The sequence below is a fragment of the Salvelinus alpinus genome, chromosome 2 (genome assembly GCF_045679555.1).
Source record: "Salvelinus alpinus chromosome 2, SLU_Salpinus.1, whole genome shotgun sequence".
Taxonomy (NCBI): Eukaryota; Metazoa; Chordata; class Actinopteri; order Salmoniformes; family Salmonidae; genus Salvelinus; species Salvelinus alpinus.
In genome coordinates this window covers 4,825,071-4,835,013 of record NC_092087.1, presented here as the reverse complement: position 1 = coordinate 4,835,013, position 9,943 = coordinate 4,825,071, and the positions used below count along the sequence as shown (strand labels likewise).

General features: G+C 48.3%; 1 protein-coding gene across 1 annotated transcript; it reads right to left on the bottom strand.

Annotated features, from left to right (window-relative positions):
- Positions 1-8,679: 8,679 nt before the first annotated feature.
- Positions 8,680-9,734, bottom strand: LOC139553193 (complement C1q-like protein 2). Its single transcript, XM_071365242.1, has 3 exons — positions 9,324-9,734; positions 9,109-9,234; positions 8,680-8,990 (listed from the first exon to the last, which is right to left on the bottom strand). The coding sequence occupies exons 1-3, from the start codon at positions 9,508-9,510 to the stop codon at positions 8,698-8,700; spliced, it is 606 nt and encodes a 201-aa protein (XP_071221343.1). The 5' UTR covers positions 9,511-9,734; the 3' UTR covers positions 8,680-8,697.
- Positions 9,735-9,943: the final 209 nt, after the last annotated feature.

The window sequence follows — 9,943 nt, the reverse complement described above, 5'->3', positions numbered from 1 at the left end:
TAAAGGGAAAAGGAGAGTCTGTTGTATAGTAACGTGTAAAGGGAAAAGGAGAGTCCTGTTTAGTAACGTTTAAAGGGAAAAGGAGAGTCTGTTGTATAGTAACCTGTAAAGGGAAAAGGAGAGTCTGTTGTATAGTAACATGTAAAGGGAAAAGGAGAGTCTGTTGTATAGTAACCTGTAAAGGGCTTCCAATAATACAGTCTTCTAACCTTCACTTGGTCTTCACCATGCTCCCGATCCATGAAATTGTCCTGGATGGTCCTTCTTGATTTTGTCTCTGCGTCTCTGAGGTTTAGTGTTTTCCCTGGTCCTCCTTGATATTGTCTCTGTGTCTCTGAGGTAGTGTACTGCCTGGGGGGTTGGTACAGGATTAGCTGTTTCCTGCTTCCTGCCTGGTGTCTGGTGTGGACAGGTCATGTCAAGATCTGTTCCTGCTGATCTATCTATTGGCCTGCTCAGGCCGGGTGGCTCAAGTTCCCCTATAAATACACACAGGCTGCTGTTGGGAAGAGGAGAGAGGGAGGATGGATGGAGGGAGGGACTCAGGTCACTCTCGTAGCCCTCGCTACCCTATAGGTGGAGCTCCTTGTTCCCCCTATAAATACACACAGGCTGCTGTCGGGAAGAGGAGAGAGGGAGGATGGATGGAGGGAGGGACTCAGGTCACTCTCGTAGCCCTCGCTACCCTATAGGTGGAGCTCCTTGTTCCCCCTATAAATACACACAGGCTGCTGTCGGGAAGAGGAGAGAGGGAGGATGGATGGAGGGAGGGACTCAGGTCACTCTCGTAGCCCTCGCTACCCTATAGGGGGAGCTCCTTGTTCCCCCTATAAATATACACCAGCATAGCCCTCGCTAGGTAGGAAGGAAGGATGAGGAGAAGACGAGATTGGAGGGAGGGGAGAATTATGTTTCTTCATGGGAGTTGTGTGTGTTGATATGATCAGTAAATGTTTGCACTAATTCCTGGGATCTTTAGTGACCACAGAGAGTCAGGACACCCGTTTAACATCCCATCCAAAAGACAGTACCCTACACAGGGCAATGTCCCCAATCACTGCCCTGGGGTATTGGGATATTTTTTTTTAGAACAGAGGAATGAGTGCCTCCTACTGGCTCTCCAAAACCACTTCCAGCAGCATCTGGTCTCCCATCCAGGGACTGACCAGGACCAACCCTACTTAGCTTCAGAAGCAAGCCAGCAGTGGGATGCAAGGGGGTATGCTGCTGGCTGCAGGGTGGTATGCTGCAGGGTGGTATGCTGCTGGCTGCTGGGTGGTATGCTGCAGGGTGGTATGCTGCAGGGTGGTATGCTGCTGGCTGCAGGGTGGTATGCTGCTGGCTGCAGGGTGGTATGCTGCAGGGTGGTATGCTGCAGGGTGGTATGCTGCAGGGTGGTATGCTGCAGGGTGGTATGCTGCAGGGTGGTATGCTGCTGGCTGCAGGGTGGTATGCTGCAGGGTGGTATGCTGCAGGGTGGTATGCTGCTGGCTGCAGGGTGGTATGCTGCTGGCTGCAGGGTGGTATGCTGCAGGGTGGTATACTGCAGGGTGGTATGCTGCAGGGTGGTATGCTGCAGGGTGGTATGCTGCTGGCTGCAGGGTGGTATGCTGCAGGGTGGTATGCTGCTGGCTGCAGGGTGGTATGCTGCAGGGTGGTATGCTGCAGGGTGGTATGCTGCTGGCTGCAGGGTGGTATGCTGCTGGCTGCAGGGTGGTATGCTGCAGGGTGGTATACTGCAGGGTGGTATGCTGCAGGGTGGTATGATGCAGGGTGGTATGCTGCAGGGTGGTATGCTGCAGGGTGGTATGCTCCAGGGTGGTATGCTGCAGGGTGGTATACTGCAGGGTGGTATGCTGCTGGCTGCAGGGTGGTATGCTGCAGGGTGGTATACTGCAGGGTGGTATGCTGCAGGGTGGTATGCTGCAGGGTGGTATGCTGCAGGGTGGTATACTGCAGGGTGGTATGCTGCTGGGTGTATGCTGCAGGGTGGTATGCTGCAGGGTGGTATGCTGCAGGGTGGTATGCTGCAGGGTGGTATGCTGCTGGGTGCAGGGTGGTATGCTGCAGGGTGGTATGCTGCAGGGTGGTATGCTGCAGGGTGGTATGCTGCAGGGTGGTATGCTGCAGGGTGGTATACTGCAGGGTGGTATGCTGCAGGGTGGTATGCTGCTGGGTGGTATGCTGCAGGGTGGTATGCTGCAGGGTGGTATGCAGCAGGGTGGTATGTTGCTGGGTGGTATGCTGCAGGGTGGTATGCAGCTGGGTGGTATACTGCAGGGTGGTATGCTGCAGGGTGGTATACTGCAGGGTGGTATGCTGCTGGGTGGTATGCTGCAGGGTGGTATGCTGCTGGGTGGTATGCTGCAGGGTGGTATGCTGCAGGGTGGTATGCAGCAGGGTGGTATGTTGCTGGGTGGTATGCTGCAGGGTGGTATGCTGCAGGGTGGTATGCTGCAGAGTGGTATGCAGCAGGGTGGTATGCTGCAGGGTGGTATGTTGCTGGGTGGTATGCTGCAGGGTGGTATGCTGCAGGGTTGTATGCTGCAGGGTGGTATGCTGCTGGGTGGTATGCTGCAGGGTGGTATACTGCTGGGGGGTATGCTGCTGGGTGGTATGCTGCTGGGTGGTATGCTGCTGGGTGGTATGCTGCAGGGTGGTATGCTGCTGGGGGGTATGCTGCTGGGTGGTATGCTGCAGGGTGGTATGCTGCTGGCTGCAGGTTGGTATACTGCAGGGTGGTATACTGCAGGGTGGTATGCAGCAGGGTGGTATGCTGCAGGGTGGTATGTTGCAGGTTGGTATACTGCAGGGTGGTATGCTGCTGGGTGGTATGCTGCTGGGTGGTATGCTGCTGGGTGTATGCTGCAGGGTGGTATGCTGCAGGGTGGTATGCTGCAGGGTGGTATGCTGCAGGGTGGTATGCTGCTGGGTGGTATGCTGCAGGGTGGTATGCTGCTGGGTGGTATGCTGCAGGGTGGTATGCTGCTGGGTGATATGCTGCAGGGTGGTATGCTGCAGGGTGGAGAGAGAGAGAGAGAGAGAGAGAGAGAGAGAGAGAGAGAGAGAGAGAGAGAGAGAGAGAGAGAGAGAGAGAGAGATACCCCCCCAGCACAGACTATTGCAGCAAAGATACTGGAGACTGAGACATGGGGGGTCGTGGGACACTTTAGGACAAGGCTGAGTATAGCCCACGAACATCTACCCCACCGCCCGAGCCCGACGGGGTGCAAAACCAGACAGGAAGATCACGTCAGACTCAACCCACTCAAAGTCGAGAATAGCAACAACAACAAAAAAGCCTGGCATGACGTGACGCGCCCCTCCTAGGGACGTTATGGGACAGCACTCCCCATAATAGGGTCAAAGGCAGAGAATCCTAGTGAAGTATTGGAGTTGTGCCATCATCATGGGAGTTGTGTGTGTTGAGATCATCAAGTTCTAAGTAAAATGATTGAACTAATTCCTGTCTCCAATCTCTTTATTATTGAATTGCTCTAAAGATGTGGTTATGAAACCCACCAGACGTAAAACTCTCCTCTTTTCCACCCCTAAACACAGGCCGCTATCACTATTTTATTTTGGAGAGGAGGAGGAGGAGGGTAGTACAGGTATTGCGCTCTTCCTCTCCTCCCTTCCTTCCCCTTTGTCCCTCTCTCCTTTCTCCTGGGTGGCTATTTCTGCAGTGGATCTATGAAGACCTGTCCACTATAAACAGGATATGGTTTCAGTGGATCGGCAAACCTTGAGCCCTCTAAACAGGATTTGATTTCAGCGGATCTATGAAGACCTGTCCACTCTAAACAGGATTTGGTTTCAGTGGATCTATAAAACCTGAGCTCTCTAAACAAGGTTTGGTTTTCTGACAAGGTCAATGGCGAGAGAATAAAGAACATATTTACCTTTTAGCAGAGAACAAGGAGGTTGGTTGGTGCTGCTGTTAGACAGTTTTACAGAACGCTGTGTGTTACGGCTACGCCGTCTGGGATAACAGGTTTGATGCTGCACAGGGCTGCCTGTTTGGGCTACACCGCCTGGGATAACAGATTTGATGCTGCACAGGGCTGCCTGTTTGGACTACACCGCCTGGGATAACAGGTTTGATGCTGCACAGGGCTGCCTGTTTGAGCTACGCCGTCTGGGATAACAGGTTTGATGCTGCACAGTGCTGCCTGTTTGGGCTACACCGCCTGGGATAACAGGTTTGATGCTGCACAGGGCTGCCTGTTTGAGCTACACCGCCTGGGATAACAGGTTTGGTGCTGCACAGGGCTGCCTGTTTGTGCTACACCGCCTGGGATAACAGGTTTGATGCTGCACAGGGCTGCCTGTTTGGGCTACACCGCCTGGGATAACAGGTTTGGTGCTGCACAGGGCTGCCTGTTTGGGCTACACCGCCTGGGATAACAGATTTGATGCTGCACAGGGCTGCCTGTTTGGACTACACCGCCTGGGATAACAGGTTTGATGCTGCACAGGGCTGCCTGTTTGAGCTACGCCGTCTGGGATAACAGGTTTGATGCTGCACAGTGCTGCCTGTTTGGGCTACACCGCCTGGGATAACAGATTTGATGCTGCACAGGGCTGCCTGTTTGAGCTACACCGCCTGGGATAACAGGTTTGGTGCTGCACAGGGCTGCCTGTTTGTGCTACACCGCCTGGGATAACAGGTTTGATGCTGCACAGGGCTGCCTGTTTGGGCTACACCGCCTGGGATAACAGGTTTGGTGCTGCACAGTGCTGCCTGTTTGGACTACACCACCTGGGATAACAGGTTTGGTGCTGCACAGGGCTGCCTGTTTGGGCTACGCCGCCTGGGATAACAGGTTTGATGCTGCACAGTGCTGCCTGTTTGAGCTACGCCGCCTGGGATAACAGGTTTGGTGCTGCACAGGGCTGCCTGTTTGAGCTACGCCGCCTGGGATAACAGGTTTGGTGCTGCACAGGGCTGCCTGTTTGGGCTACACCTTCTGGGATAACAGGTTTGGTGCTGCACAGTGCTGCCTGTTTGAGCTACGCTAGTGCATCTGGTCAATGGAGAGACAACAGAGAACGAGGGGTTTGTGTGGTGCTGCTTTACTTCACATAGCCGTGTGTGTTTGTGCTATCCTAGGCCAGGGGACTCAGATGACAGAAAGAGGACTCTACTGTTGGGGAGAAGATAGGCTGAGAAAAAAGAAGAAACCAGAACACTCTCGAATGGGGTTGCAGTCGAGGGGAAATAAGCAAGTGTTGCCAATATAACAAATCAAATCATATTTGTCACATGTGCCAAATACAACAGGTGTAGGTAGACCTTACAGTGAAATGCTTACTTACAAGCCCATAACCAACAATGTACTGTAGGTTTAAGAAAATACCTAAAAGAAAGAGATAAGAATAACAAATAATTAAAGAGCAGCAGTAAATAACAATTGCGGGGCTATATACAGGGGGTACCGGTACAATGTGCATTTCATAAGTATTCTAGTAAAGTGTGTACATTAAACGTATTAAACACGTCTGTAAAACCACAATGAGGACGTCGACCTATCAAGTGAGTGTTCATAAATCATTGGGTAACTGCAAGACAAAAACGTCAGAGTAGCGGTGGCATTAGTTCATGTTCACATTTCTAAAATGGCCATTTCATCATTAAGACCTTTTGGCAATAACGTCTGGTGGGTGAAAATCCCAAAACATTATCTTTTGCTCAGAGTATTGTTTATATCACCTCCCCTGTCTGATATCTTGACTTCCTGCTCCCACTCCCCCTCCCTGGCGCCAGGTTCCCCAGCACTCCTGCCACCATCAGAACGCACACCTGTTCCCCTCGTTACTCGCGTCAGCGATTCGTTGCACTCACCTGGACTCACCTGTGTTTATTTCCTCCCGTATATCTGTCTGTTTCCCAAGCTATGTTCTCCGCTTCAGGATGAATTGCTGTTTGTCATTTTGTTAGCTGGTTCTGACGCTGTTCCTGTCCTGTTCGTTGTCTGTTCTACATTAAACGTTCAACTCCCCGTACCTGCTTCTCTTCTCCAGCGTCGTTCACTACACTTTCTCTCTGCCACAAAATCTCAAAGGTAGAAATGTCCTGTTTTTGGTCATTAAAATGTACAGCGACTGGATAATCCCTGTCAGTCTTTCTTGATTGAACTTTTATGTTGACTGATTCTCTGTTTGAGAGAACGAGAGGTGTTTACCTACATAGCACAGCCCAGATGAACATGTAAAAATGTAAATAACATGGGTGGTGGAACACGTAATAATGTCATTCCAAAGAGGCTACCATTCCAAAGAGGGCGTAAAAAGAGCCTGGCTCATTTTATTTTGTGGCTGGCAGCTGTCATGGACCAGTTTTTCGCATATATTGCGACCTCTCCTATATACAATAAGTGGTGGGTTCTTAAATTCAGCCGGCAAAGCTGGGTCCGATGATTAAAATATGCCAGTGTTTATTGACAGCATCTCCCACTTTGCGTGAGTTCAAAGTATATGTGGTTGTGAACATTACGGAGTGTTCTGTAGCTTTAGCGGGTCTTTTATGTAGCAGTTCGTCTCGTGTTTTTCCCAAATTAAGAGCTTCATCCACACATTGTGACGAATAGCATCTTCTTATAAACCTCATGCGCACCTCCGCTGCTTTTTCTAGATAATCCTCTGTGGAGAGTGGCATATACGGCGCAGTCTGAAAAACTGTCTTCTTGGAAGTCCTCTTTTTAATGGCTCAGGATGGAAGCTGTCCCCCTGTAATAGAGTATTTCTGTCCGTTTCTTTTCTATACAGAGTTGTAAACAAGGTTCCATTTGATTTCTCAATCCACATATCGAGGTAATGAACACGTTGAGTGTCACGTTCAATAGTGAATTTGAGATTGGGGTCAATGTCGTTGAGTAGTGCCATAAAATCTGACAGCTCTTTTTCCGTTCCTCTCCAGGACGTCAATGTATTCGATACCACTTCAGGATTTTAATCAAAAATGTATTTTCGGGTTTCATTGTTATTAACAAAATGTTTTTCAAAATGACCCACATAAAGGTTAGCATAGCTTGGAGCGAATGTGGAGCCCATCGATGTTCCATTCATTCATATGTGACCAAATTACAGTCTTCTGTTAAACCCGTTATTGGTGAGATCTTGTTTATGAAGTTTACAGAGTCTTTCACATATGATGGCAATGCTTGCACATGAGATTTAATAAAAGTCTACACATTTTTTTGACAATGGCTCTAGCCTATTCCTGCAAACACTGATCTGCCTGAATAATTGCCTTGTTGTGTTTTAGGTCTGTGTAATTTCGGCTAAATGTACAAGGCATGGACGAATGGCACATTTGCAGCAGCGGTATTTATATTCGGGTTTTGAGATACGGTTGTTTAATAGAGCTTGTTCACAGATTAGAGCACATCCCTTTTGAAACATACAGATGTGGGATCAACACTCAGTTTTCTATAGAAACTGTTCATTACCGTGTTGTCTCTGAATCTCTTCTTTGTATTTGTCATAGTCTAAAACAACCACAGCACCCCCCTTTATCTGCAAGTTGAATAACCAAAGATGGATCTTTCATTAGTTCATTGAGTGTCTGTTCTTCTTTCCTGGTTATTTTGAATATGTTTTTTTCCTCTCCTATGTACAGACTAACCTATAATAGGTATTAATCGAAGACCTGTTAACCATACGTTCGAATTTGCTTTTGGGGGGGCTTAAAATGGGTAACATGGGGCCTATCCTAGGCCTGGTAGAGAGAGGACTGTGGGGGAGGAGACAGACAACATGGGTCCTATCCTAGGCCTGGTAGAGAGAGGACTGTGGGGGAGGGGACAGACAACATGGGTCCTATCCTAGGCCTGGTAGAGGACTGTGGGGGAGGAGACAGACAACATGGGGCCTATCCAAGGCCTGGTAGAGGACTGTGGGGGAGGAGACAGACAACATGGGGCCTATCCTAGGCCTGGTAGAGGACTGTGGGGGAGGAGACAGACAACATGGGGCCTATCCTAGGCCTGGTAGAGTACTGTGGGGGGGGGAGACAGACAACATGGGGCCTTTCCTAGACCTGGTACAGAGAGAACAGAGAGGGGTTTGGTTGGTGCTGTGTTGCACACTGTTTCTATTGTGTAATATGTAATGCTTCAGCGATCCAGATTGATTACAGACCTACATTTAGATCAGACTATCTGTAAAGTAGTCAGATTGAACACAGACCTACATTTAGATCAGACTATCTGTAAAGTAGTCGGATTGAACACAGACCTACATTTAGATCAGACTATCTGTCAAGTAGTCAGATTGAACACAGACCTACATTTAGATTGAACTAGCTGTAAAGGATTTAACGTCAGAGATCCAGATTGAATTGATGAGTCCCTAGTCTGACCTTCTTTTGTTCTTGGTCCTACTTGGATCATCTCATGAGCTGCGAGAGGCTGATGGAAAGAGACACCGCAACGTTTAGGAACAAACAAACACATTACTGAGGGAATAGCAGAATGCCATTGAAGCTGTTGAAATGTGACACGTCAAAATGTTGTTTAACTGTTACTATCAACTGCCAATGATAAACCTTCAGTATGTTAGAAGCACATAAGAAGCAAAACAAAAACTGTATGATTTATGCAGAAAACCATTTGAGAAGTGTTTTCTCTGGACTCATTGAATGGAATTGATTTGGGTAAAATATTACGCAACAGTATGTACATATTCCGCTGAGTTTTATTGAGCAAACAGCAAAATGCCATTGAAGTGGCACCATCCATTGGCACCACCCTGGCTCATATGGTCCCAGATCCATGAATTATCCTTCAAAACAACATATACCACATCTCCCTCCTCCAGCTGCAGTATGATACCATTAGATCCGTTGTAGGAGCCATCCTTGTTCATAGCAGAAATAAATGCGATTTGTTCTTTGTTCTTGTACAGCATGGAGTCTGAGCGGCGACCTTGTCCTGAATGGTGATAGACGCTAAAGTGATAGACTCCTGCCACTGGCGCTGTGAAGATGCCTGGATGAAAAGAGCACACTATTTAATGTGGGAAGATGTTGATCATAAATTAAGAAGGAGAAGAAGAAGGAGAAAGAGAAGAAGGCATAATAGTTTAATATAAGCACGATGACTTAACCTGTTGCCGGGTTGTAAGTGTTGCCAAGGTTGGTGTAGACCGTTTCATAGACAAGCGTTTTGTCAACATTGAAAGGTCCATAGTATCCAGTACCCCCAAATCCAGCTGAGAACGCCACCTTCGTTTCTGTCAGACACAAAATGAGTTACAACTATAGGACTCGGCAGTTGATTAATTCAGTAAGCCCATGTTAAAACAGTGAAGAAAGTATCCACCTGCTTTAGCATTCAGTGTCTCCACCTGGCGCTCAGCAGCTGCAAGCCGGTTCTCCAGGACTTCAATCTTGCTCAGCGTGTCGCACATGACAGACGGGCAGTTTTTGTCTTCGTTTTCTGGGGTTGTAATCATAGCCGCAGTCAGACCGCCGCACAGCAACACCAGCAAAGCTACAGCACCCTTCATTCTATACCTGGACTCCCAACGTCTTCAGTTTATCAGTTGCTTACCACTTAGGTGTGGAATTAGGTTTGTGAAAAAAGGGACCTGTGCTAGGGCACTTAAATTAGAATGTTTGGTTAATATTTACCAAATTATATCATTACTGGATGTTCTATTTACTCTCTATTTACCGGATAGACTTATCTAACAAAGTCATTGACCTACGTTTCGTGTTGGCGTAGGCAGACATTTACTTTTTGGCCTTGGGGGTACACAGCACAGAAAATAACTACAATTATTATAGTGTTAACAAGTCACAAACAATGAAACAGGCTTTACGGTCATAATACCGTAGGAAGAAGTCAGACAGAGGAAATGATCACCTATAGCTTGCCATGAAACACAGAGGATGAAGAACAGAATCACACAGCCATAAGAAAGAGCAGAAGACCACTCT